The sequence below is a fragment of the Panthera leo genome, chromosome B2 (genome assembly GCF_018350215.1).
Source record: "Panthera leo isolate Ple1 chromosome B2, P.leo_Ple1_pat1.1, whole genome shotgun sequence".
Lineage (NCBI taxonomy): Eukaryota > Metazoa > Chordata > Mammalia > Carnivora > Felidae > Panthera > Panthera leo.
Window position 1 is genome coordinate 41,910,113 of NC_056683.1, and position 27,010 is coordinate 41,937,122.

The following is a 27,010-nucleotide window of genomic DNA, read 5'->3' on the forward strand; positions in this document are numbered from 1 at the left end:
TATCTGTCTCTCAAAATAAATAAATAAACTTAAAAAAAGAGGGAGAGAAAGGTGAAGAGCGTTAGGGAAATCCAGAGAAAAAGCCTAAGAGGTTGGAGAGACCAACTCAGGCGTACCTTAGAGATAGTGTGGGTTCAGTTCCAAACATTACCAAAAAGCAAGTATTGCAATAAAGTGAGTGAAATGAATTTTTTGGTTTCCCAGTGCATATAAAAGTTAGGTTTGCACTATACTGTAGTCTCATAAGTGTGCAATAGCATTATGTCTAAAAAAACAATCTTTTTAATTTAAAAAATGAAGTTTATTTATTTATTTATTTATTTATTGAGAGAGAGAGAGAGAGAGAGAGAGAGAGAGAGAATCCCAAGCAGGCTCTGCACTGTCATCGCAGAGCCTGATGTGGGGCTCAAACACACAAACGGTGAGATCAGGACCTGAGCCAAAACCAAGAGTCGGACGCTTAACCGACATAGCCACTCAGGCACCCTACAATGTGCATATCTTAATTAAAAACTAATTTATTGCTGGGGTGCCTGGGTGGCTCAGTCAGTTGAGCATCTGACTTCGGCTCAGGTCACGATCTAGCGGTCCGTGAGTTCAAGCCCCACGTCAGGCTCTGTGCTGACAGCTCGGAGCCCAGAGCCTGCTTCAGATTCTGTGTCTCCCTCCCTCTGCCCCTTCCCCACTCATGCTCTGTCTCTCTTTGTCTCTCAAAAATGAATAAATGTTTAAAAAAATTAAAAAAAAACTAATTTATTGCTAAAAAGAAATGCTAACCTTCATCTGAGCTTTCAGCAAATCAATCTTTCTGCCGGTGGAGGGTCCTGCTTCCTTGCTGATGGCTGCTGACTGATCAGGGTGCTGGAGGCTTGAGGGTTATGGTGGCTGTGGCAGTTTCTTAAAATAAGACAACGGTCAAGTTTGCCACATCCATTGACTCTTCCTTTCACGAATGATTGCAGCATGTGCTGCTGTGTGATAGCATTTTCCCCGCGGTAGAGCTTCTTTCAAAACTGGAGTCGGTCCTCTCACATCCTGCCATGGCTTTATCAATTATATTTACATAAAATTCTAAAACTTCTGTTGTCAGTTCATCAGTCTTCACAGCCTCTCCACCAGGAGCAGCTTCTGTCTCAAGAAGCCACTTTCTTCAGGGGCGCCCGGGTGGCTGAATTGGTGGCTGAGGGGGCCCGGGTGGCTTTGGCTCAGGTCATGATCTCATGGTCCATGAGTTCGAGCCCCACGTCAAGCTCTGTGCGGACAGCTCAGAGCCTGGAGCTTGCTTCAGATTCTGTGTCTCCCTCTCCCTCTGTCCCTCCCCCGCTCACACTCTGTGTGTGTGTGTGTGTGTGTGTGTGTGTGTGTGTGTGGTGTGTGTGTCTCTCTCTCTAAAATAAAATAAAAATTTTTTAATTCTTCCTAACTTCTATTAATGTTGATTTGTTTTCAAGATTTCACATATCATCCTTCCCAGGGGCCGTGCTAATCTCTGTACTGTTCCAACTTTAGTAAATGCGCCTGTGAAGCAAGCACCTATTACTGTTAATATTTTGACCTCTTCCCATGAATCACAGATGTTCCTTTTTTTAATATTTACGTATTTATTTTGATAGAGAGAGAGAGAGAGAGAGAGCACGCACACAGAAGAGGGGCAGAGAGAGAGAGGGAGAAAGAGAATCCCAAGCAGGCTTCATGCTGTCAGCACAGAGCCTGGCTTGGGGCTTGATCTCATGATCCATGAGATCATGACCCGAGCCAACATCAAGAGTCGGACGCTCAACTGACGGAACCACCCAGGCATACCTGTATTTCTCTCTTTTTTTTTAAGTTTATTTCTTTATTATGATAGAAAGAGAGAATCCCAAGCAAGCCACACCCTGTGAGTGTGTGAGCCTGATGTGGGCTCGAACTCACAAACCTTGAGATCATGACCTGAGCCGAAGTCAGACGCTCAATTGACTGAGTCACCCAGGCACCCCCATCTGTATTTCTTAAATAATAAGACTTGAAAGGTAAAAGGACTCCTTGATCCAGCTACTGTAGAGTGGATGTTCTGTCAGCAAGCACGAAACATTAATCTCGTGGTACATCTTTTTTTTTTTAAATTTTTTAACATTTATTTTTGAGAGACAGAGAGATAGGCCACAAGACAGGAGAGAGAGAGAGAAAGAGAGATACAGAATCCAAAGCAAGCTCCAGGCTCTGAGCTGTCAGCATAGAGCCCAAAGCGGGGTTTGAACTCACCAGCCGTGAGATCATGACCTGAGCGGAAGTCAGACACTTAACCGACTGAGCCACCCAGATGCTCCTATATTTTTAAATTTTTTTTAATGTTTATTTATTTTTGAGACAGAGAGGGACACAGCATGAACAGGGAAGGGGCAGAGAGAGAGGGAGACACAGAATGTGAAGCAGGCTCCAGGCTCTGAGCTGTCAGCTCAGAGCCCGACGCGGGGCTCGAACTCACGAACTGTGAGATCATGACCTGAGCCGAAGTCGGACGCTTAACCGACTGAGCCACCCAGGCGCCCCTGCTCCTATGTTTTTACATAGGTATGTATCTACAAAAGTATATACTAATGCTCATATATTTAAAATTTTTACATAGGGGCACCTGGGTGGCTCAGTTTATTTTGGCTCAGGTGATGATCTCACGGTTCATGGGATTGAGCCCCACATCAGGTTCCGCACTGACATCGTGGAGCCTGCTTGGGATTGTGTGTGTGTGTCCCTCTCTCTCTGCCCCCTCCCCTGCTCTATTTTTCTCTCTCAAAATACATAAACATTTAAAATAAAATAAAATTTTTACATAAATTATATAATTTGGCTCATAACATTTTTCCACTTGGCTTTATCTTATTCAGCATCATGTTTTGACACTTATCCCTGTTGATACATGAGAGTTAGTGCACTCATTTTATCTGTTGTATGGTATTCCATTTTATGATGAAGGTGATTTTTCTTTTCTTTTTTAAAAAAAAAAAAAAACAAAGATTTCGGGCACCTGGGTGGCTCAGTTGGTCAAGCGTCGGACTTCAGCTCAGGTCACGATCTCAAGGTTCGTGGGTTCGAGCCCCGCGTCAGGCTCTGTGTTGACAACTCAGAGCCTGGGGCCTGCTTTGGATTCTGTGTCTCCCTCTCTCTCTGCCCTTCCCCTCCCCCGCCAAATAAAATAAATATTAAAAAAGAGATTTTATTTTTTTACTTTTTTTTTTTTTAGAGAGAGAAAGAGAGAGGGGCGTAGGGGCAGAGAGAGAGGGAGAGAGAGAATCCCAAATAGGCTCCATGCCATGTGTGCAGAGCCAGACATGGGGCTCAATCTCACAAACTGTGAGATCGTGACCCGAGAGGAAAGCAAGAGCATCCAGCTCTTGAGCCACCCCAGGGCCCCTAAAAGATTTTAGGTAATCTCTACACCCGATGTGGGGCACGAACTCATAACCCCAAGATCAAGAGTCACATGTTCCACTGACTGGGCCAGCCAGCCAGGTGCTCCAAAGTTGACTTTTCTGTTCTCCTATTGGTGGACATTGGTTGTTTCTGTGTGTTTTGTTGTTGTTGTTGTTGCAAAAAGCATCAACGGATATCCTTGCACACATCTCCCTATGCACATTTGTGGACATTTCTCTAGAGTTCCACCTGGAAGTAGGACTGCTGGATTCCAGGGAAATGTGTGTTTCGAGCTTCACCAGATATTGCCAAAGTGCCTTCTAAAATGATGGTGCCAGGGTGCCTGGGTGGCTCAGCCGGTTGAGCGTCTGACTTCAGTTCAGGTCATGATCTTGCAGTTCGTGGGTTCGAGCCCCTCGTCGGGCTCTGTGCTGACAGCTCGGAGCCTGGAGCCTGCTTCGGATTCTGTGTCTCCCTCTCCCTCTGCCCTCCCCGACTCGCGCTCTGTCTGTCTCTCTCTTTCTCAAAAATAAATAAACATTTAAAAAAATTTTAATAAAAAATAAATAAAATAAAATGTGCCTATTAGCTCTCTCTTCATCTCCTTCTCAGAGATGCAGAACGGTAACCCTTTCAGATACCGTTTGCAGTTCCCCCTATGCTGGTGTAGATAAGTAACTTTTCACACGTATGGGTCACTTGTGTCTCCTTTCCAGGAAATGACCTGCTCGTGACCTTTGTTCATTTTCCTTGTTGTTATTGCTGTTTCCTTGTTGTTGGTGCTGTTTTCTTATTGACTATAGAAGTATTTTGTTTATGACGGATACCAAATCGTTTCCAGGTATGTGGGTTGCAAATGTCTTCTCCCCGTCTGGGAGGGACGGTCTTGTCATTTTGTTGTGAGTGTCTTGTGTTAATTGAAAGTTTTTGAATTATTATTGAAGCTGGGTGATTGATACGTGGGAGTTCATCATACTATTATCTCTACTTTTGTATAATTGTGAAGATAACACAAAAAGTTTATAAAACTCTATGACACAAATAAGCGTCTACCATCCCAAATTCCTAAAGATCAGCTCCTATATTATATAGTTTTACTTTCCACATTCAGATCTCTAATGCTACTGGGATATATTTCTGTAGTTGGTACAGCAACAGGTCAACACTTATCTTTTCCTCATGGAGGGCCAACTGTCCCAGCCCCATTTCCGACCCTGTGCTCCAACCCCGTCCCTTCTCCTCTGAGCAGAAACTCCCCCTCTGCCCCATATACTCTGGGGTCTGTTTCTAAATTCTCTATTCTGTTCCTTAGCCACTGTGTCTATGTTTGCATTTTGCCACACCGTTTTAATTCCCGTATTATTAGATTGGCCAGAGTAGTATCTGTAGGGCCAGATTGGTATCCTTTCTTCTTTTTCTCCTTGGTCCTTTTTTCTTCCACATGCATTTAAGAAAATTTTTTTTAACTTTTATTCATTTTTGAGAGACTGAGACAGAGTGCAAGCGGGGGAGGAGCAGCGAGAGGGGGAGACACAGAATCCGAAGCAGGCTCCAGGCTCCGAGCTGTCAGCACAAAGCCCGACGTGGGGCTCAAGCCCATAAACTGTGAGATCATGACCTGAGCTGAAGTCAGATGCTTCAGAGACTGAGCCCCCCAGGCACTCCTTCCATATACATTTTTTGATCAGCTTACTCAATTCCAGAAAGGGAAGCAACCAACACTGTTGGGATCTTAACTGGAATCACACTGAATTTCCAGAGTAATGTGGGGGAGAACTAACATTTGTATAACATGATACTCTCCTGACCATTGTTACCAGGCACATTAATCCGTATGTTCAGGTCTTCTTTTTTTGGTCCCTCTGTAAAAATGGTGTTTGCTTTCACCGTTAGGGTCTCACTCAGTCTTTGTTAGATTTATGCCTGGGGTTTGTGGGTTTTTCTGCTGTCCCTCCACCCATCAAATATGCCAGGCATGTCCTTCCCTACCTCCTACTCCTGCCTCTTGGTGCCCACCCCTCCTTCCTGCTGCCCAGGGAGCAGCTGTCCTGTGCCAACAGCTGACTTCCCTGTGAGGCGTTACCAGAGGGGTGCAGCTCACACCCCCCACCTTAGGTCCTGTCAGCTGAGTCTGGGGAGAGTGACAGTTGTTTCAGCGGGGACAATGGGCCGCATTCTGTACAGGCTCCTCTCTGGGCCGCCTTCCCCCTGGCCACAGCAACTGTTCTTGCGGATAGGGTAGGGTCCCACCTGTCAGCTCTACTCTTTCCGGCAACGCTCAACTCCCTGACCCATTTCTCCATGCCTGATAAGCATGTCTAATATGTGTCCTCCTGCCTGGCTGCCTGGTCATGAGCCTATCCTGGCCTGGAATTGGTGGGCAGAAGAACGGACGGTGGTCATGGGTCATGGGTCGTGGGACTGTCCCCTCCCAAGTGCATAATCTCTTACCTCAGTGGTGCTGCAAGTACCCGAAACTTTCTCCCAGGCCTCAGAGCCTCACAACGGCCCCACTCAGACAGTTGAGTGACTATTGTCACAAGCCAAGAGGAGCTGTGCTAGGTAACAGGGCTGAACTCCCAGTGCCAGGCTGGTGCTCTGCCCTTCCCCCCCACCAACCCCGACACTCCCCGCCCCTGACTGGCCTCCACACCTGCTCTTCAGCACCTGCACCCTCAGCACCCTTGCCCTTGACGAGGCGCCCCTGGCTTCTCTTCAGAACACCTGTTTGGGGGTGGGCACTGCCTTCAACTTCCCACGAATGGGGAGGCTCCAGGCCAGTGCTGATCCCCCAGAGGGGCAACAGGACAGTGAAAGATGACAGTGCCAGGGGCCGGGGCCCGAAGGAGACTTGAAAACTCAAGCTTTAACTACACTTGATCTTAGCCAAAAGGCCGAGAAGCGATAAAACTCAAGCTTTAACTGAGGCCCAGCACCCACTCTCAGTGGCTGGTCGTGAACATCAGGGTGCCCCCGAGCAGACCTTCGAGAAGCAGCCAGCTGCCCTGGCCTCAGACATAGGGTGTACTGGGAGGTAAAACCCAAATGATGAAAGGAAGGAAACTCTTGTTTACTGGACACTTTCTAGAGCCAGTTCTGGACCATGTTCTCCCATGTCTCCATCCTGTCAGAGGCAGGAGTGGTGACAATTCCCGTGTTAGAGAAGGGGGCCACCACACAGCACAGCTCCAGACGGTGTTATCCCCATCCCCGCTTGTGCAGTGCACAGTCCGCTCAGGCGTCCCCGGAGGCCCTGACAGAGGGTCCCAGAGCCAGCATGTAAATCCATTCTTCACCTCTCTGTGCAGGCCGTGGCAGAGGAGGTCATGTAGTGGAGTGCTGTGGACCCCTGCATGGGGACAAGCAGAAAGGGGTGGGAAGAACGGAAGGCCCCGCGGTGCCTGGTCTCCCAAGAACCCATTAGCTATATGGGGTGCCTGGCTGGCTCAGTCGGTGAAGCGTGAGACTCTTGATCTCGGGGTTGTGAGTTCAAGCCCCATGTTGGGTGTAGAGATTACTTAAAAAAAAAACTAACTATATTGCAACTCTCACCGCCCCCCCACCCCCACCCGGTCTACCCAGATGCTTGTCTCACACTATCTGCTGACTCTCCGTGGATCTGTCCCGTGTCCTCGGCGGCAACTGACACAGGCCTGGCACACGGTCACTGGCACTTCGGTGCTTGTGGTTGACACGAATGGCTCCAATTACCCAAAAGCATTCTAGAGACCCCTGAGGCTCTGGGAAGAAGACCAGGGAGGAGGACTCCAGGGGTCACAAACTTCACAAGTTGGCCCTCAGATCCTGTTTTGTTTTTTTAATTGACTTTAAGGAACAGGAGGTTTGGCCAGTTTCCTCAAAGTTTCTGGCCTCTTCCCAACAGCAGAGGGTGGGGGGCAGAGGTGAGGGTGGTGCAGGCAGGATCCATTACACAAGGCTAAATCAGGAACTGGGAGGAATTGCTCTGTGGGAGCTCCGTTGCCAGAGAAGATGGTTATCTTTCCAGGAAAGGCTGAGGAAATCCTTAGCAGCGCCCCTGCTTTTCTGCCTTGGAGAAAATGTCTGGGGCAGGCTGATGGGCATAGGGAAGGATTAATCCAGGTGAAGGTGGGAAGGAGGTGGACAGGGGAGTTAATCCCAGGGGGTTAGGGAGTAGAGAGTAAACTAAGACTAGACCCAGGTCCTGGCAGCTGCTGCCCCTCCCCCACCTCCCTTTTCACTGCCCCCCCCCCCCCACCTCTGAGGTTCCCCATTGTTACCAGAGACAACATCCTGTTTCCTTTACTTGCCTCACTGGTCTAGGTCCAAGAGTCCCTCACTATGCTGGGGGGGGGGGGGGCGGAGAAGGGAGCGGGAGATAGGGGAAGGGACGAGGACAAGGATGAGGGATGGGACAGGCATCTGACTCCAGGTCCAAGGTCCAAGGATCTCACAGCTGTAGCAACTGAGGTTGGAGGGGAAGTGTGACTTACTTGAGGTCATCAATTTCTGCTTATGCGGGTCAGTGCTTGGTTGAGACTCATGGTTCCCTCAAAATTGCATACTTCGAAGGTTCCCAGAGGGAACCATCAGGTCTGACTCCTTTCCCTTGGGTTCATGTGATTGGTTCGCCTCTCTGAAAGGCTCTCTCCAGCTTCCATGGCAAACAGGGTCTCACATCCTAAGAGTGTACGCAGATCAAAGGAGCTCTGGGGCTCAGCAGCACAGGCTCTGGACAAGCAGGTCTGAGTTTGGGACCCATCACAGAACCTTCACTGAGTCATTCTTTACATTGAAAGTTTATTGCCAAGCACTGGGGACCACCAGCAGACAAAACAGATGTAAGTCCCTATGTTCTCTGGGGTGGGGGTGGGGGGCAGCAGATAATCAGTAAGATAAGGAAGTAAAATAAAATATATAGCATGTCAGAAAATGATTTGCTGTGGAGACAAGTAAAACAGAGATTTGGATAGAGAGGGGACAGAGGAGATGGGATGAAAGGGGTGTAATTTTAAACAGGATGGATAGGTGCCATATGGGCAAAAACTTGAAAGAAGTGAGATAGAGCCCCACGTGGATACCTGGAGAAAGAGCCTTGTGGGAAGGAGAACAGTGGGTGCAAAGGGCCTGAGGCAGAACCATATCTGGCACAGTTAAGGAGCAGCAAGGAGGCCAGTGTGGCTGGAGCAGAATGAGAGAAACAAGGATAGAAGTTGAGTCAGGAAGTTAGGTGAGGTCAGACCACCCAAGGCTTTGTAGGTTGCGATTAAAGCCTTTGGCTTTAACTCTGAGATGGGAGCCATTGGACTGTTTGTGCAGAAAGAAGACAGGATCTGATTTATGGGTTTTTTTTTTTTGTTTCGTTTCAAGCACAAATGTACTTAAAACAGTGCAAAGCCCATGCGGGGCTTGAACCCATGACCCTGAGATCAAGACCTAAGCTGAGATCAAGAGTTGGATGCTTAACCAACTGGGCCACCCACGCACCCCTGAGCCATCGTTCATGAAAATCATCCTGGTCACTGTGTGGAAAAGAGAAGCAGGAACCACCAGTTAGGAGGCAACTGCAGTAATTCAGGTGAGAAATGATGAATGCTCAGATAAGGGTAGTCACGGTGACATCAGTGAGAGGTGGTGAGATTCTGGATATTTTGAAAGCAGAGGTGCCAGAATTTACTCATATGGGTAGTGAACTGTGACGGGAAGAGAGAAGGTCAAGATAACGTCCAAGATTTCGGCCTGAGGAACTAGAAAGTTGCAGTTGTCATTTACAGGGATGGGCAAGCCTGAAGGAGGGGCGGGTTTGGGGGGAGATCAGGCCATTTATCTGTGGTAGGACTCTGGCTAAGTGAGCCACTCTGAACCTCGGTTTCTTCATCTGTACAATGGTTATAATAGCTCTCCTGCAGAGTGTGTGGTGCCTGAATGGGGTGTCTCTTGATCAGACGGAGGCCCCCAAATGTGGAGTGATGATTGGGTGGAAGCCGGTGGTGCAGGGGGTGAAATAACTCACCTGAGGCAGAACGAAGGGGAGAGAAGTTTAGTGAACACACCGCAAGGGAGCATCTGGCTGGACAGCAGAGGAGGGGCTATCTACAACAAGGCAGTGGGAGGGAGCCACTTTTAAGGAGGGAAAGTGAAGAGGTATGGTGACAAGGAGTTTTCCCTTTTTTGGTACCTGTGCCTAGTTGTTATGGGTCAGTTAGGGCCTATGGATATTTCAGGGTGGGTGGCCTGATAGACCTGTCTGTATTCAGCCAAGTGGTCGCTGTGGCCCTTTTGTTTTGTTTTAAGTTTATTTATTTATTTGGGGCAGGGAGGGGTGCAGAGAGAGAAGGAGAGAATCTCAAGCAGGCTCTGCACGCTCAGTGTGGAGCCCCACGTGGGGCTCGAACTCACCAACCATGAGATCGTGACTTGACCAGGAGTCAGATGCTTGACCAACTGAGCCACCCAGGTGCCCCTCACTGTGGCCCTTTCTGCATTCCATTGCTCAAGCCTGTTTGTCTAAAAGCAGCCTCCAGATAATGGTAGTAAGTAAGAAGTGAGTGAGGTCATGAGCTCACAGGATTGGCACGTGTCGGCCCATGGCCCAAGGATGACACATGACCAGCACATCTCCTCAGGCAGCAACTGGAAGGAGAGGAGGACTGAACCATAAATCTGAACTCGAGCTCCTCTCCCTGCTTCTTCCAGGCAGAAGTGGGAGGGCCTTTCTGACGTTTAGGTTTTCTTTCTTCACGGTCTTCTTCGGTGGCTTTAGAGATGGTGATGATGCTAATGGAGGCTGGTGATGGAATGTCGATAACTGTTCCCAAAGCTGTGAAGTTTACAAAATGCTTTCATGGCCATTATCTCTTCTGGGTCCAGAAAGGCAAAACGTGTACCCATTTTATGAAGTAGGAGGATGTGGTATTCAAAAACAAAACAACCCCAGGTTGTCTCTGTATTTCGCTAGCTCATGAAACTTCATTTCGTGTTGGGCGAAAGTGAGTGAAGAGGGTCCTAAAGTGGGTGGGAGTGTCACCGAGCTGTGTCCAACTGTCAGATGGACTGTGACCTCACTCCTCTACCCCCGGTGCTTGCCCACGTCCTGCCGTCCTGTTCTCCCTGTTTCGGTCACTCCCTGCCATAGCATGCCTGGCGTGTCTGGGCTGCAGCCTTCCCGCTTCTGAGGTTTGGGCAAGTGGGTCTCTTACATCGTTCCATTCTAGGTACTCCCAGTTACTGAGACAACCGTGGAGGAGACTAGAGACCAGAAAAATCAATGCGCCGACAGTCACACCCTTAGAAAGCACAGTCTGGGTTCCAACTCTGAAGTCTACACCCAGCAGGAAAAATTCCTGCATGTGCTCCTTCTACTTCTTCCGAGCCAGCTGCCCCCTGCCCTCAATATACCAGGTGCCAGAACACAGCTGTCTCTTCGTTAATCCCCCCCCACCCAGGCAAGCGGTCCTAGGGTGGGGCTGAACTGGGTGGGGCCGCTGTGTAGGGTCCAGGGAGGCTGTGCCCCTGCAGGCAAATTCAGCCAGAGACTGATTCTGAGCAACAGTTCTGACTGGTGAGAGCTGCTGCCCGGTGGGGTTGGGGCGGGGGGGGGGGGGGGGGGGGGGGGGGTTGGGAAGGTAGGAAGTGTCAGGTCTGGGTGGATCAAGGGGCCTTGGAGGAAAATTTACAATTGCCTAGGGAAGAACTCCTGCTGGGTTGAGACTGAGGATGTGCTTGAGGAGGGGTGGAACTGACTGGGGGGGGGGGGGGGATGTCCAGGGAACTAGAGGAGCCCCTGGAGACTGGGAAGGGCAAATTGTGGGTCCTAGCCTCAGTTTTGCTCTTGCTTTGGTTCAATGTCTCCATCTGCACTGTGGTAAGAACCTTCCTGCCCCAGCTACTTTGCCAAGAGAAAGGGCTTCTGGAAAGCAAAAATGACCCAGGAATTGAAGTGGGGGGAGCATGAGGGTATAAACTGGAGTGGGGGGACACCTGCCCACCCCAGTTTTTGCCAGGTGAGGAGGGAGCAGGAAAGGGGCAAGCTTAGAGTCTGGATTGCTTTCGCAGTCGCTGACCCAGCCATGCCCGCTCCACTGCTCCCACTGCTGCTTCGAACCCTGATGTCCCGCTTGCTGCTGCCTGCCACCCGCCTGGCCCGCCGGCACCTCCTGCCCCTCCTGCGCCGACTGGCCCGCCGCCTGGGCTCGCAGGATGTTCGAGAAGCTTTGCTGGGCTGTCTGTTGTTCATCCTCAGCCAGAGCCGCCCTCCCGACGCTGAGGAGGTCTCCAGAGTGGCTGGCCAGGAGAGGAGGGAGAGGCTAGCTCCCCCAAAATGAGGCTGCGATCCCTGATATTGGCTGTGTCATCAAAAGCCATTCTTTTGGAGCAAGACAGTCCTGGCACCACCACTGAGCACAGCCTACCCACTGTGCAGAAGACGCGGTGGGGGACTGAGCACAAAGAGGGGTCTGACCAGGAATGCCTCCCCACTCCCAACAGGAATGACTGGAAGGATACCCAGCATCTAGCAGAAAACTGATCTTACGCCACCCTGCACTCCTCCTTCCAAGACACCTTTCCTAATCGCATCTGGGCTGGGAGGGGAAAGGGGGGGATGAGGGGAGTGACTCTGCTCCCCCACCCCCATCCCGGGCAAATGGGAACCTGAGTTCCAGTGAGGGACAGTCCTCACCCATGGATAACTGACAACTTATCTGAGAGGGGAGATTTTAACCCAGACAGTCTGTCCTTCAGACTCAGGATTTTCCTTCAAATAATAGAACCTTGATTTGGTCAGTCTTGCCCCAAAGCCCAGCACGCAGCAGGTGCTCAATAAATATCTGCTCATTTGAATTCGTGGGATACCATTGAAAATTGTGTCACCCATGCTCCTACACTGAAAAACAGTCTAACGTGGCCAGGGGGTGGGAGGGGGAAAACCACTCCCGGCTCCCTTTTGCTTCCTATTCCATTGTCCTGCAGTCCTCATCTCCTGGAGATCGTTTCTCTTGCATAACTTCAGTATGTCACCCCGTGACCCAGCAGTCCTGGGTCCGATTTAGAGGTCTGGCCGGCCAGCTCAAGGTAAGAAGGAAAACTTCCTCGGCCGCTCACCTAGCGGCGTGGGAAGAGGGAGATTTGTTTGCTAAGGGGCCCTGCCGGCAGCCACCCAGGGGAGCAGAGCAAAAATGCTTCCTGAGGGGCACTGTGCCTTTTAAGAGATCTGGGCGGTTGGGGGTGGAGGTGACCATGGGCATTCACCTCATTATTTCCTCCTCCCCAAAGAGCAGCCCCTAAGGGGTCAAATCAGAGGTGTCCGATTCATTTGCTTTCAGCCTCCGGGTAATTTGCTTATTGTTCCCAAGCAACAGTCCTCCCTCCCACCTCCCTCCCTCCGCGAGTCTTAGGCTCTAGGTTGGGGGGCGGGGGGATAGTGAGGGATGCGGGCCCTCTCAGGATCCCCGTACGGTCCCCACACCAGTCTGAAGTTCGGCCCCTGGGAAGAAGTGACGCCAGAACTGTGCGCCCCCACTCCAGCCCCGCGGGACCTTCCGCCGGACCCCCACCTCCCCACCCCTCTCGGCACCATCTGCTTCCTCTTGGCGCCCTCAAAATCAAGAGCACGTGCTCGCCCCTCTCGGTAAGGCGACCTGGGGGAAGGGGGCTTCAGCCCGTGGTCCCCTAACCTCGTTCCCCTCTGGGGTCACGAGCACCTTTTCTCTCGCTTGTTCCCGGCCTTCCCTGCGGCCGGCCTCGTTCGCCCCGGAGTGGCGGAGTGGCGCGGCGCGAGGAGGGACGGAGCAGGCCGCGGAGTGCGGGGCGGTAAGCCGCCGGGGTAGCCCGTTGCAGCCCGTCTCCCGCCCGGCAAGAGGCCGGTGTGACCCGGCGCGGGCCGCGAGCTACGGCCACGGCCCCAGCCCCGAAGTAAGGAGGCCACGAGGGGGACCCGGGCCAGGGGATTTCCGTCCCCCCCCCCCCCCCCCCCCCCCCCCCCCCCCCGGCTCCCAACCGGCAGGACTGCGGGGAGCGGAGGCGGGCCTCCAGCGCAGTGGGGCGGGGTCTGCGCGGTTCCCACGCGCCGCGCCGCCAGGGCAGGGACAGGTGCTGGTGCGGCCCTAGTTGGGGGATATCAACCGTGTCGGAATCTGCGGTTTCCAGTATAGGGGAGCCTTTAATCAGACTTGGAAGGCCACCCCCCCCCCCCACGACTCTTCTTCCCCACCCCTGCCGCCCTAACCGTATACAGATGCCCCCAAGGTCAGAGACCTGCCCAGAGCAAAGGGTAGGGGGAGAGGCCCGAGAAATTAGTCTGAGACGACCAAGCCCAGACCTAGTGAACCTCAAATCTTAAACCCTGACCCTCGTTCCCATCCTGGAGTACACACACCCACTAGGAAGGCGAGGGAAGTGAGAGGGCTGGATTCTGTATCTTAAATGTTTAAGTTTTTATTTACTTTTTGTGGGGGGTAGGGGCAGAGAGAGGGGGGGACAGAGGATCTGAAGAGGGCTCCCCGCAGACAGCAGAGAGCCAGTGGTAGGGCTCAAAACCACCAACCAGGAGATCATGACCTGAGCTGAAGGTAGACACTTAATCCACTCAGCCACCCAGGAGCTCCTGTATTTTAAATGTTGATGTTTGGTTCATCATAGATTTTTTTGCATTAACTTTGATTTTTTTAAAGACTACAGTAAAATATTATTTATCTTGATTCCCGAATTTTTTGGAGTCAAGTCCCTTAAAATTTGCAGTCAAGTGCCTCATTGGCCTCTCTCTAGTCCCAACCCTGCCACAAGGGCAGGGACAGAGAGTCACAAACAACAACTGAGAACGCACAGTCATGAGACAGGTGCTGGTGACAAATAGCCAAGCCAAGCAAACACACTTCCAGCAAACACAGATGGACACAGGGCTGGGGAAAAGAGGGCTGTGTGTGAGATGGTGGGGCAGGCTCGGGGCTTGGAATGGGAGGATGGAGTCTGGAGCTACCGACAGTCTCAACTAGAGTGGAGTATAGGGTGGGGGTGGGGGTGCAGCTGACTCAGCCCTTCCTACCCTACTTCTGTGTCAGTGACCCAAGGGAACTCAGGGAGGGAGAAAGCCCTAAGACTGGGCAGAAGGCGACAGGACTGGCTGGGCCTGACCAGAAAAACTCCCAGTACTGACTGGTGTGAGTTGGGGCCCTGAGGATGTCCAGCAGAGGGCCCTGGCACCCAGCAACCATCTCTGGCCAGGGAAGTAGCCCCGAAGGGGCGTGGATGCTGGCTGGGGGCCCAGGCAGGGTGATTGCCAGATGGGCTTCTCTCCAGCAATAACAGCCCTGGCTGTTGCCATCTAGTGAGCAGGCCAGGCCTCAGCAGGGGTGGGGAGAGGAAACAGCCTTCCACTGTCTGGCCTGGGACCCTCACCACTTCCCTCCAGTTTCTTTCCACTTCCAGCCCCCTCTGCACACAACTCCAGCCACTGGCTACCAGCCTGGCCATGCCTGGAGGATCTGTCTGACCACTAAGGCCTGCCACCCCCACAGGCCCAAAGATGGGAAATGAAGGTGGGAGAGAGACAGGGGCCAAGGAAGAGGGGAGAGGAGGGCTGGGAGAGGAAGAGCGAGAGACTGGACAAACACAGGATGGGAATGGGGGTGGGTAGACCCAGACATGAAGCTGCCCTCAAGCCGTGGGGCAGTGCCTAAAAAAACACCACCCTACCCATCTTCCTGCCCTCTGTTTGGTTAAGGCTGGGGGATGATGGTGTGTTATGTCTCTGTGAGGCACAGAGCCAGGAGGCTGAGAACATTCCTTCTGGAGTAGCTTGGGGACAGGTCACCGATCCTAAGTAGAAAAGCTACCCCTCCTCTCAGGGCCCAGTCTGTTCCCTGGCAAGAAGGTGACTCTACCTTATTCTTAATGATGGTAGTATGCTAATTGTTATTTAGTGTCCAAAGCTTCTTCAGGGGACGAGTCTCTTGGGTAGTTGGGGAGGGTGGGGTATGCTGGACTGGATTTTCTGTCTTCACACCTCTCCAGCCTTCAGATTGTCCTCCAGCACTGAGGGCAGCTATAGGGGCCGTATTCTCCTTCCCCCAAATTTACTGACCAGCAAAATGGGAGAGAATCATTCTGCCTCCCTTGGAGGTACAAGAAGGACTGACCACCCAGCATGCCCACCCCCTTCCTCAGCCAGTGGAGGATGTGGGGCTCCACAAGGCTTGGCCTCTGCCTCTGAGTATCGGTCCATAGGATTCACGCAGGATGTAAGGCTATTCTGGGCTTTTTCTCTTACCATCTCCAACTGTTCCTCAGCGTTTCCAAAGTTCTGGATTTAGAAAAAGTGAACCTCGAGGGGCCTACAGACCTATGCCACTACCCCTTCCCCCGCAACCCCCACAGAGACACACATCCCCCTCCTTATCACAGTTGAGGGTGGCATAGTGTTTGTGTGTGGGTGTTCGGGTCTGTGTGTTAGAGGTGGGAAAACCCACCATTCAGGTCACTGATTATACTGATTATGCAGAGGGATCCCTCCGGCATGGGGGTTGGGGGAGCAAAGGAAAGGAAGAAAGTGGCACTGAGAAGGGAAGAGGCCCGCGCAGAAAAGGAAAAAAGTGCAGTGTAGGAGAAAGTGGCGTGGGAGGGGTTCGGGGAGTTATACCGGAACATCTGGGATGGAGTATGGACGTGAAGGCGTCCGGACGGGTCTGAGCCGAAGGTTTGCTGCAAGGAGCGTCCGGACGCGGGTTCTGTAGGAGTTTCTGGAGCGGCAGCGCGGAGGAGACTAGGGGTACCCAGCGTGGGGCTGTATTCTCCGGACCGGGTGCTTCATAACGGGGCAGGGTTTGGTGTAGCGGGGCCCACAGGTCCCATTTTTAGAAATAGCTTGAGGTATGGGCCATGCAGCCCCGGCTGGGCGTAGCTGGGCGAAAAAGGGGGGGGGGGGCGAGGCTCACGTCCCGAGCGGCTGGGGTGGGGGAGCTGGGGCGGGGCCGCGGCGGCGAGGGCGGGGGGGACGGGGGGGGCGGGCTGCGGCTGCGGACGTGGGCCGGGGCGGGCCCAGCGGAGGGCGGGTTTCAATGTGCTGCCGCGGGCGCGGGAAGCTACTGAGAGGGCGCGCGGATCTCGGCGCGGTAGGACTCCTTCCTAGCTAGCAGGTGCTTCTCGGGCCGGGGGCCCGGGATAGGGGGAAACCGGGCACCGCCGGGGCGGGAGGCGTCTCTTCCCGCCGCCACGGGGGCAGGGAGGCTGGGCCTGGCAGCTGCGCGGCGCGCGGAGGGGACGCCGGGTGGGGGCCCCGCTTCCCCGGCGTGGAGCGTGCGGAGCCGCGCTGCACGTGGCGCGCAAGGGCCAGGGCGCGTGGGGACTCTGAGGAGATCGCGACCCGAGCGGAGCGTGGGCGGCCTGGTTCCTGGGCCTGAAACCGGCTGTCGCCGAACTGACCTCCGCAAGGGGCGGGCGAGTAGATGGGTAATCTCGATCAGTCTAGTTGGTACAGGAGAGGAGCCGCGCCGGTAACCGTGTTGGGAGGGGTGGGGGTGGGAATGGGGATGAGGGCAGGGCGCGTGCCTTGGAGGTGAAGGAGCTGTCTCTTTAACCTCTGCCTTTTATTGGCCGAATTCATGTTCCTGGCCTCCCCTTCCTGGGCACGTCCTTATTTACTCCCTGAGAGGACCGTTCCTTATCTTTAGAAAGGACAGGGACACACACCGCGGGTTTCCGTCCGCGGGGGGGGGCCGGGGGGGGGGAAGAGCAGCCTGGGTGAGGGCTGGTCCCAGCCCTGCCCTTCAGCCTTCTTGGGGCGGCCCCTTTGCCCACTCCTCGCGGTAACCTCCCACTTGTCCTTCTGCCTGTTGAGCTCTTGGTGCCAGGATGTGTGTGTAATTGGAGGGGGGTTGCCTTACACCTGAGGCTCCTGTCAGGCTGGAGATGCCGCCCGCACCTTACACCACCTCCCCCAACCCGCATCTCCCAATTTAAAGGGCTAGCTGAGAAGCAGCCTTTCTACCTACCTCCCGGCCCAGAAGGAGGCTAGGATGAGCTGCACATTGACTTTGAATTCCAGCTCACCTATTCACTAGCTCCGTGACCTTAGGCAAGTGACTCAACCGCTCTGAACCTCAGCCTCCCCCATCTGTTCAATGGAGAGAGTTTAGTGCTAGCTTAGGGGTGGTTGTGAGGGCAGGTAGTGGCTGGCCCCATATGCAACTCCATGGGACTAGAGAATATGATGCTACTGCAAAGATGTGTCTGGAAGCTGGGGTGCATGAGAGGCGCTGGGGGTCTGGAGGGGGGGCGGAGATAGGTATAAAAGGAGGAGAGGTGCTCAGTTGGGTGGCTGCTTTCAGAACTCCATCCCTGCAGGCCAGGGCGTGGGTGGAGGGACACCAGATGCTGAGCTGGTGTCAAATCCCTGGTTGCTGCTGGGCAAAGGCAGGCAAGAACAAAACACCTGGGCTGGCCAGCTGACTGTTATGATGTGGGCAGGATGGGAGCACAGCTGGGGGGGAGAGGACAGAAATGAATACTTCTCTGAGCCTAAGGCAGATTTTACTAAGAAAGGGGAGATACTCTATTCTCTCCACCCCACCTCCCAGTTCTTTACTGCCAGGAATCTTACCTGTGGGGGTAGGGGGGTGGAGCATGGGGTGTGCTGAGGTGTGAAGCTGGGGGTTCCCCTCCTTGCTACCTAATAGAAAATCTGAGTCCTGAGCCTTCTCTCCCCACCCTCCAGGGTGGAGCCCTCTTGCCCCCATCCCTCTCGGAAACATGAACAGTGTTGTTCACTGCTCTGTCCCCAGTGCCTAGAACAGTGCCTGGAGAGCATGCAGAGGTCCTCAGTAAATATTTGTTGAGAAAATGAATAAAGGAAGACCTCTGCCTCCCATCTGGGAGGTGTGTGGGTCTGCTCCTCCTGTCCCTGTTCTACAACACAGGGGTGTGCTGGGGCGCTAAGGAAGGCCTTGGGAGAGTCTGGAGTTCACCCATGGAGGGGTTGAGAGCAGTAACAGGAGGGATAGAAAAGCTGGTTGAAGATTTCAGGGTCCCTGGAAGTAACTGTTTGTCGGTATCTGTCTGTCTCAGGCTGGGAACTGGCTGTACCTGGGATTTCTGCCCCCCCACCCCCAGCTCCCCTACTTAGGCTGCTGGGTTTCTTATCTCCCAAGCTAGCTACAGGAGCAGTTTTTATCTCCTGGTTTTGTGTGTGTGTGAGAGGCTTCTCAGAATGGGGCCCAGGGTACCAGAACTCCCACGGCAAGGCCTGGGAGAGAGAACCTCCCCATATGCCCTGTGCCACTTTCTTCATTCTGGACCCTTACCCAGGGGGCGCCCATGGACAAGGCCTGCTGCCAGAGCCTGAGCTAGGACCACTTCCCAGGGACTGCCCAGGCCCCCTCTGCTCTGACCCTTCTGCTGGCAAGTCTGGGCATCCGGTGAGTGCTCGCCCTAGCCCAGGCCCAGGTCCTCACTCCAAACAGCAGACCTGGCTCCAGAGCTGGGCCTGCACGTGGGGGATGTGCCAGCACACGCCTGCCTGGCTTTCCTTGCCATCCAAAGGGAAAGCTGTCTGATCTGGTGCCAGGGCGCCTGCCCTGCACGAGCGGGAAGCTGGAGGGGGATCGTGAGGGGGTGGGCTAGGAGCTTTGGGACAATGTGGTCAGTCGGGCCTGTGTCCCTGCTCCCCCAGTCTTCCTTTCAAGTTTGCTCTCTGAAAGGGGAAGAGGATAGGGACCTGGGAGTGAGTCAAAGAGGAACTGAGGGGGGATGGGGTAACCCTGGGGACAGGACTGGGCGTCGGGGAGGGGCCAGGGTGGTTGTGGGAAGGGCTGTGTCCCCACATGCATGGTGAAGTATTTTCCTAGAAAACTGGCCAGGAACTAGGAAGCCCCTGGGCAGTGACTGGAAAGGAAGGTTCAAGGGCTGCCAGCAGAGAGACTGGAGTCTGGGGTGCCTCCAGCAGGGCGCAGGCCCTCCAGAGCCCACTCCTGCTATGAGCGCAGGGGCTCCCCCAGAGGGTGTGAAGGTCAGACCTGCAGAGAGGGGCCTGGTGCAGGGGAGGCATCTCTGGCCTGGCTTCTGTCCTCTTCCCTGTGGCTCTTGCTGCTGCTGCTGCTGCTGCTGCTGCTGCTGCTGCTGCTGCTGCTGATCTGTTTGTTTTGTGCCCTCCCTCCTCCCCTTCCCTCCCCTCGCCCTCTTTGCTTTGACTCCTGCTTCCCTCCTCCTGTCGCTCCTTCCATTATCCTTGTTGTCTGTTGTCGTTGTCCCTGACTGCTCTCATCCTCTTCCTTGCCTTCTTTGCCAGTCTTTCCCTCCCTCTCCCTCATACTTCCTCCTCCTCCTCTCCTGCTCGCCACTCTCCCGTTTCCCAGCTTACAAACTGCTTCAGCTGCTGGATAAAAATAGCGGTGGCCAGGCCGGGAGCCAGGTAGAGCCTGAGCAGGCAGGGGGCCCGACAGGGCTGGTCAGAGGGGTCAGATTGAGCAGTCCTCAGGGGCAGGGCCAGGAGGGGGTCCTTGTGGACTCTCCGGCTTGCCTGCTCTGTGAACCCTGCCTGCCGCCTACCCCACAAGAGTCTAAAGAGGCCTATGGGGAAGCAGGGCCAAGACGTGGCCTCACACTGCTTCTGCCCCCAGCAGACGCCAGGAGGAGGGAGTTATCGGCCAGGCAAAACTGAGAACGCCGTCACCATGACAACCGGTCACGAGCCTCAGGACAGGTACTGGGGGACCTGGGCCAGGGGATCCAGGGGAGTGGAAATGGGTCTCCAGGGGGCTGGGTGTGGTGTCCTTTGGAATTTGGGGTTTCCACTGCTGCCTGGTCTTCCAGCAAAGTAGCTATGAGTCAGGCCTGCACGAGGGGTGGGGACCATGCGTGTCTTAGCCGGGGGGCCTGTGGAGAAGGCCAGGATGGGTGGGCGGCAGCCCCTCCCTGGCCTCTCAGTGTTTCCACTGTTGCTCTCCAGCCAGCCAGCAGCTTCCAGCTCCTCCTCCCATCACTCTGGGGAAATCATTGGCGGCACCCCTAGTTCCGGAGCACATCTGGCAGAACTGCCCTCTCCCTCAGGCCTGGCCCTGCCTCAGATGACCCTGGCCCACCCTGGTCCTTGAACTGACCTTCCTCTCATTTCCCCGCCTCTGGAGCCTATACGCTCCTTTCAGTTAGACCCACAATGGTGATCATGCATACGTATTTGCGGGGGGGAGAGGCTGTAGCGTGGTTTAAGCCCTCCAAGGAGTCTAGGACCCAAGAGAATCGATGAAGCCATGCCTGTGGTCCAAAACTCCTTCAGCCCAGGCCCCCCAGCCTCATCCCCTCTCCACTGCCAATCCGGTCTCCCTCGTGTGCCAGAGGCCACAGAAGTAGGCCACTTCTGGCTATGGGACCTCAGGTACTTAGCTTAATCTGTCTGGGACTGTTCCCACCTGTAAAATTGAGGTAGGGTTTATTTGAATGGGAGGGAATTTAAGGAGACATAGTAAGTACAGGCCCCAGGTTGGTTCCGTCCCTGTCTCCTCCATTTCCAGGCTGCCTGTGCTATCAGAGTCTCACCATTGGTAGCAGTTCTGTGAACCCCTCTCCCATCTCCATGTATTGGCGCCCTCTCCCAGCCCCGCTTTGACCATGTATTCTGCACAGCCATGTCTGGGAGCTTCTCCCTTCATTCGGGACCTCTGAGTCGAGCCTTTAGCTGTGTTCTTCAAGGTCCGGAGGATAAAAGGGAGTAGGGGCGGAGGGAGGCTGCATTTGCAGTGGCTCAGACCTCCCCACTTGGGGCACTCACCCAGGCCTTTCCTGTGTGAGGCCGGGCCCTGTACTCTAACTGGACCTGTTTCTTCCCTGCCTTGGACTTTGTCCCTGCCATCTCTGTGAAGAAAGCGGGCATTAGCTGTGGGGAAGATATGACAGACACATCTGGAGACCACAGTAGGAGGGTTCGGGGCCCCCTGGGGAAGGCTGGCCATCCCAGACAGGCCCTGAAGTGTAGGGCTTGGGGCAATGCCCTGGCTGAAGCTAGGGCGGCACTTATTTACTATTTGGGGCCCAGATGACGTCCAGTGGCCTGATACCTCCTGGCCTACCCTATGTGGTGTGACCTACAAAGCTGGTTTTGTCTGGGCCAGGGAAAAAAACAGCTCCCTCGCTTCCCAGCCACCCCAAGTCACCCCGCCCTCCTGTCCCACTAGGTCCAGAATGGTCTGGGAGTTTCTTGACCTCAGAATCCTCTTTGGGGAACCACACAGTCCCTACCCAGACAGCATAATCACTTCCAGCCTGCCCAGTGGGGGTGGGAGACACTTGCTGTTTGCTTTCTCCCTCACCCGCCTACCCCCAGCCTTCAGCAAGATTTCCAAAACCACCTCCGGATGTGTGGGTCACACTGTTTCCCAAGCCTGCAGGGTCCCCCGAGTCTTTGGGGCTGAGAACCAAGGTCCTGTTGGCCATGCCTTTCAGTCCTGTGTCCCTGACCCTACTCTCCCTGTGGACATATCTGTGCCCTTTTCCCTACCCTCGGACACTTCCCCTTCTACATAAACCCATAGGTGGACTTGTGCACATGGGCACAGATGCCTGTGCCCTGGGACAGTTGGAGAGACTGAACATTGGGGAGGGAGGAGCTCTTAAGTTTGGTCTGCGAAGGAGGGTGGAGTAGTGGGTCACTAGGCCCCTCTTTCCTCTCCTATCCTCAGGTACAAAGCCGTCTGGCTTATCTTCTTCATGCTGGGTCTGGGGACGCTGCTCCCGTGGAATTTTTTCATGACAGCCACTAGGGTGAGACTGGGGGGACTGGGCTCCAGGGGGACATGTCCACTGGGCATGTAGGGCATGGATCTGTTCTTGGGGGCCCCGGGAGAGAAGTCTCACCGCTTCTCTCTGCAACCCACACAGTATTTCACAAACCGCCTGGACGAGACCCAGAATATGTCCTTGGTCACTGCTGAAAACAGCAAGGACTTCCAGCCCTCAGCCACCCCCACAGTACCCTCCCCAGAGCGGAATTATCTCAGTGCCCTCTTCAACAATGTCATGACCTTATGTGCCATGTTGCCCTTGCTGTTTTTCACCTGCCTTAACTCTTTCCTGCATCAGAGGTGAGTGTCCAGGCCCCTGGCCTGACCAGCCCCCTCCACCCCCTGCTGCCTCTTGTTCTCCCTGTGCCGAGCCTGCAGCCTCACCTCTTGTCCCTCTGCTGCCTCGGCTAGGATCCCCCAGTCTGTTCGGATCCTGGGCAGCCTGATAGCCATTCTCTTGGTGTTCTTGATCACTGCTGTCCTGGTAAAGGTGCATCTGGATGCCGTGCCCTTCTTCGTCATCACCATGATCAAGATCATGCTCATTAACTGTAAGCAGGGCTAGGAGCAGGCCTAGGGCAGAGATCTTCCTGGATCCCCCCACCCTTCTTTCAGAAGCACAGTCAGCCAGGAAGGAGCCCATTCCTCCCGCTGGAGGAAATGGATGCCGTGGGTAGTCAATGATTCAAGAGGCCAGAGGAGACATGGACCAGGGCTGGGAGTAGGGGCAGAGAGGGTCATTTGGTGTTAAGACTCACTGGGACCTGTGTTCCTATGGGCCCCCAGCCACCTCTAGTGGAAGCAAGTCCCACCTTGCTCTCCCCTCCCCTGCTGATGCCCACCTTGTGCCCCCAGCATTCGGTGCCATCCTGCAGGGCAGCCTGTTTGGTCTGGCTGGCCTCCTGCCCACCAGCTACACTGCCCCCATCATGAGTGGCCAGGGCCTGGCAGGCTTCTTCGCCTCGGTGGCCATGATCTGCGCCATCGCCAGTAAGTCTTCCTACTATCTGCCCGTTGGCCTAGTTGCTGGGGGAAAGGGACAGGGGTGGGGCTGGTCTTTGATTTCTGCACACCCTCCACCCAGGTGGCTCGGAGCTGTCAGAAAGTGCCTTTGGCTATTTTATCACGGCCTGTGGGGTTATCGTTTTGGCCATCATCTGTTACCTAGGCCTGCCCCGACTGGTAAGCAAATGGAGAAAGCCAGATTTGGGGTCTGGGGTGGGGGGTCCAGGGCTTCAGACCAATGGTGTTTTGTTTTTTTTTTTTAATTAATTTATTTTTTTAATATATGAAATTTACTGTCAAATTGGTTTCCATACAACACCCAGTGCTCATCCCAAAAGGTGCCCTCCTCAATACCCATCACCCACCCTACCCTCCCTCCCACCCCCCATCAACCCTCAGTTTGTTCCCAGTAGACGAATGGTGTTTTGAGACCCAGACCTGGGCAAGGCAGGAATTCTGGAGCTTCCACCACTGAATCCACCTCCACTGTCTCCCTCTCTTGGTAGGAATTCTACCGTTATTACCAGCAGCTCAAGCTTGAAGGGCCTGGAGAGCAGGAGACCAAGTTGGATCTCATTAGTAAAGGTCAGAATAGCCCACAGAAGCTGGGGTGGAGGGTGGCCTGCCCTGGAGGGAGCAGCATGGGCACAGAGGGCAAGAATGAGTATACTGTTTTTGCTGGCAGTGACAAGCCAGAGGCCAGATGGACCAGGGCTGGGATGAGGAAAACAACGGGAAATAAAAACTGGGAAAAAATAAAGGGTGGGGGGGGGGGAAGATTCCGGATGACCTTGAATGTCTGAGAGCAATGGGAAGTGATTTCAGTTTCTTGTAACATGACCTGAGTCTCCTGGGAGAGGTCAGGACCGCTGGACCCATGCTGTGGGATTTACAGGAGGTCTGGGCTAGGTGTTAGGGTGTGGCTGTGCACTGGTAAGGAGTGTCCACCCCCTTTTGTGTCATCTCCTGTTGTCCTGTCCTACCTATAATTTGATGCTTCCACAACCTGTCACCCCCTAGGAGAGGACCTAAAAGCAAACAAAGAGGAGTCCAGAGTTCCAGCCCCCAACTCTGAGTCCACCAACCAAGGCCACTCTATCCGAGCCATCCTCAGAAACGTATGTGGGGCATGGGTGTTCTGCCCTCTGCCCTTTACCCTCATTCTCTCCTTTTGCCCCTCCCGACCTGCACACTATCCATCCGCTCCCTTTCCCACCCGATACTGGCCACTCTCCTGGATTCTCCTGTGTGTGTGTGTGTGTATGTCAGGGGGTGGGGATTCTGGGTTCTTTGAATGCACAACGCCATGAAGACACGGGCCTGGGTCCCTTTCCTCTAGATCTTAGTCCCGGCTCTCTCCGTCTGCTTCATCTTCACGGTCACCATTGGGATGTTTCCCGCTGTGACTGCTGAGGTCCAATCCAGCATTGCGGGCAACAGTGCCTGGGGTGAGGACACCATGGGTTCCCAGGATGGGGACAGACAGGAGCTAGAGCAGGATTGGGGGTGAGGGAGTGGGGGATCCTAGGCTGTTGTCTCCCCAACTAGACTCTTCTTGGCCCATTTGCCCTTCCCTGGGCTGGAAGCATCTTCTCTGTTTTACAGCTGGGGAAACTGAGCCCCAGTGAGGCTAAATCTGTCTCTCTGGACCTAATAACCATCCCTGAATCTACTTTTCCTCTTCCAGGAGCCTACTTCATTCCTGTGTCTTGTTTCTTGACTTTCAATGTCTTCGACTGGCTGGGCCGGAGCCTCACAGCTATATTTACGTGGGTAAGTGGTAGAAGGTGGCACCCAGCCCCTGTGAGAGGGAAGAGTCCAGCCTGAGATGCAGAAAGGGAACCAAGATAGTGTGGTGGTAAGGGGAGCGTGCTTTTTTTTTTTTTTTTTAAACCAAGACATTATGTATAGTAAGTTGTACAGGTCTTAAGCGTACAGCTTAATGAATACACACACACGTAAACATGCATGCATCTCTGAATAATCACCACCCAGGTCAAATATAGAACATTGCCAGCACTCCAGAAGGCTCAACCATGCTCCCTCCCAATCACCATGCCCTAAGGGTAACCAGATTCAATCCAGATCCTAAGGGGCCCCCAGTGGAGGCTGTGGGCCAGCCCCGGCTGAGGTACCACCTGCTCCTCCGCAGCCTGGGAAGGACAGCCACTGGCTGCCAAGCCTGGTGCTGGCCCGGATATTGTTTGTGCCCCTGCTGCTGCTGTGCAATGTCCAGCCCCGCCGGTACCTGGCTGTGGTCTTCGAGCACGACGCCTGGTTCATCATCTTCATGGCTGCCTTCGCCTTCTCCAATGGCTACCTCGCCAGTCTCTGCATGTGCTTCGGGCCCAAGTGAGTGGGGACCTTGGTGGCATCAGGCAGGGTCTAGAGCTGCAGCAGTGGATGCTCAGTGAAGGGAGAGAGGGCAACAGGAGACTCCCTGATCCTGGAGGGGCATGTAAGGCACGTAGGTGAAGGGGTAGTGGTGGGTGGTGGGCGGTGGGACACCCGGGGTACCTAGGTGGAGATGTGGGTAGGTGGGAGACAGACCCCAGTACACATTCCCCAAGAGGGAAAAGCCAGATTGGGGGTGGGAAAGTAAGATGCTTGGCAGCAGAATTCTGTGCTCAGGCAAGTCTCCCCACCCCAGAGGCTCTGGGTGGGGCTGGGGTAGGGGCCATTCTAAGGAAGCCTTGCCCTCCCGCCTTTAGGAAAGTGAAGCCGGCTGAGGCAGAGACAGCTGGAGCCATCATGGCCTTCTTTCTGTCTCTGGGCCTGGCACTGGGGGCTGTCTTCTCCTTCCTGTTCCGGTCAATTGTGTGACCATGGATGGATAGAAGGACTGCAGTAGCCGCCTGCTCCTGCCCCCTTTCTTCTCCTTCAGGGACGGGCAGGAGTTTGGAGGTTTTCTCTTCTAGCTAGCCAGCTTCTTCTTTCTCACGGCCTGTTCTGGGCCCGGGTGTCCAGGCCCTGAGGAGGGAACCTCTGTGGATGGACAGTGGGGACATTGTGAGCCTGAGGGTCAGAATCAAGGGAAGGGATACAGTCTCTACAGTCTCTGCATCTGCTCAAGGGCTGCCCCCCCCCCCACCTTGGTTCTGACTGATCCTTGCTTGAGCAGGGGAAGCAGAGACTCCTGGGCTCAGACTGTGTGTGTGTGTGTGTGTGTGTGTGTGTGTGTGTGTGTGTGTGTGTTCATCTGCCTATACCAGGGGTGGCGAGGGGGCAGGACTGTCTGTTCTAAAGTCCAGTCTGACATTTCCATCCCCCTTCTCCCTATGTGCCTCCTCCCCTCACATCTCCGTGTCCCTCTCCTCCCCCTGCCTTGTTGTTACCCATCATGCACCTTGTACAGTTGCCATTTTATGCCTTTTTTTATATTCAACAGAAACCAGGTGCCTTCAGAGGCTCTCTGATAAAATAAAACTTTTTTTTTTTCTCCATGGCTCCCTGTGTCCTCCAGCCACAGCTTCATGCCCTAGAGAGGGCAGCAGGATGGCAGCCTGAATCTGGGGGATGAGCATGACCCAGCTGAGCCTTGCCAGCGCTGGGCTGGGCGTGGGTCCAAAGGTGGGGGCGGGGGGGAGCAGTTGGTCCTCTTAGCCTCAGAGAGGCTGCAGTGCCCCCTGGTGGGGCCACGGAGAAGGGACAAGTCTGGAGCTGGGATGTCCAGGCTGCCGGCTGAGACTGAGAAAGGCCATTTATCTTTGCTGCTCAGTTCCTTCTTTCATAGGACTGGGGACAGAGCCAGTGCTTCACCTTTTTTTTTTGGTCTTCACTGCCACCTTTTCCACCTGTCCTCACCACCCAGCCTGAGGAATGAACCTGCAAAACTGGTCAGCACTCCTCCCTTGACTAACATCCCCTCCCCT

The 27,010-nt window shown here is 54.2% G+C and overlaps 2 protein-coding genes and 1 non-coding gene across 11 annotated transcripts; 2 read left to right on the forward strand and 1 right to left on the reverse strand.

Moving 5' to 3' along the window:
* Positions 1 to 1,430: 1,430 nt before the first annotated feature.
* Positions 1,431 to 1,533, reverse strand: LOC122220838. The gene has a single exon (XR_006203012.1). It is a non-coding gene; the product is annotated as a U6 spliceosomal RNA (small nuclear RNA).
* A 9,370-nt stretch (positions 1,534 to 10,903) lies between these two features.
* MYMX (myomixer, myoblast fusion factor) lies at positions 10,904 to 12,176 on the forward strand. The gene is made up of 2 exons (XM_042938921.1): positions 10,904 to 10,930; positions 11,425 to 12,176. The coding sequence occupies exon 2, from the start codon at positions 11,439 to 11,441 to the stop codon at positions 11,691 to 11,693; it is 255 nt and encodes an 84-aa protein (XP_042794855.1). The 5' UTR covers positions 10,904 to 10,930; positions 11,425 to 11,438; the 3' UTR covers positions 11,694 to 12,176.
* Positions 12,177 to 12,948: 772 nt separating this feature from the next.
* On the forward strand, positions 12,949 to 26,577 carry SLC29A1 (solute carrier family 29 member 1 (Augustine blood group)). 9 transcript variants are annotated; one of them, XM_042938920.1, is made up of 14 exons: positions 12,949 to 12,997; positions 18,667 to 18,776; positions 19,977 to 20,059; positions 22,032 to 22,113; positions 22,231 to 22,433; positions 22,545 to 22,684; positions 22,989 to 23,123; positions 23,218 to 23,315; positions 23,645 to 23,723; positions 24,159 to 24,256; positions 24,478 to 24,586; positions 24,826 to 24,911; positions 25,291 to 25,490; positions 25,850 to 26,577. In XM_042938920.1, exons 3-14 carry the CDS (start codon positions 20,031 to 20,033, stop codon positions 25,959 to 25,961), a joined length of 1,371 nt encoding a protein of 456 aa, XP_042794854.1. In that variant the 5' UTR covers positions 12,949 to 12,997; positions 18,667 to 18,776; positions 19,977 to 20,030; the 3' UTR covers positions 25,962 to 26,577. The 9 variants fall into 9 exon arrangements, with proteins under 9 accessions (XP_042794854.1, XP_042794847.1, XP_042794849.1 ...); XM_042938913.1 differs by lacking the exon at positions 12,949 to 12,997 and adding an exon at positions 16,420 to 16,499 and having other exon boundaries at positions 19,980 to 20,059; XM_042938911.1 differs by lacking the exon at positions 12,949 to 12,997 and adding an exon at positions 16,723 to 16,812.
* Positions 26,578 to 27,010: the final 433 nt, after the last annotated feature.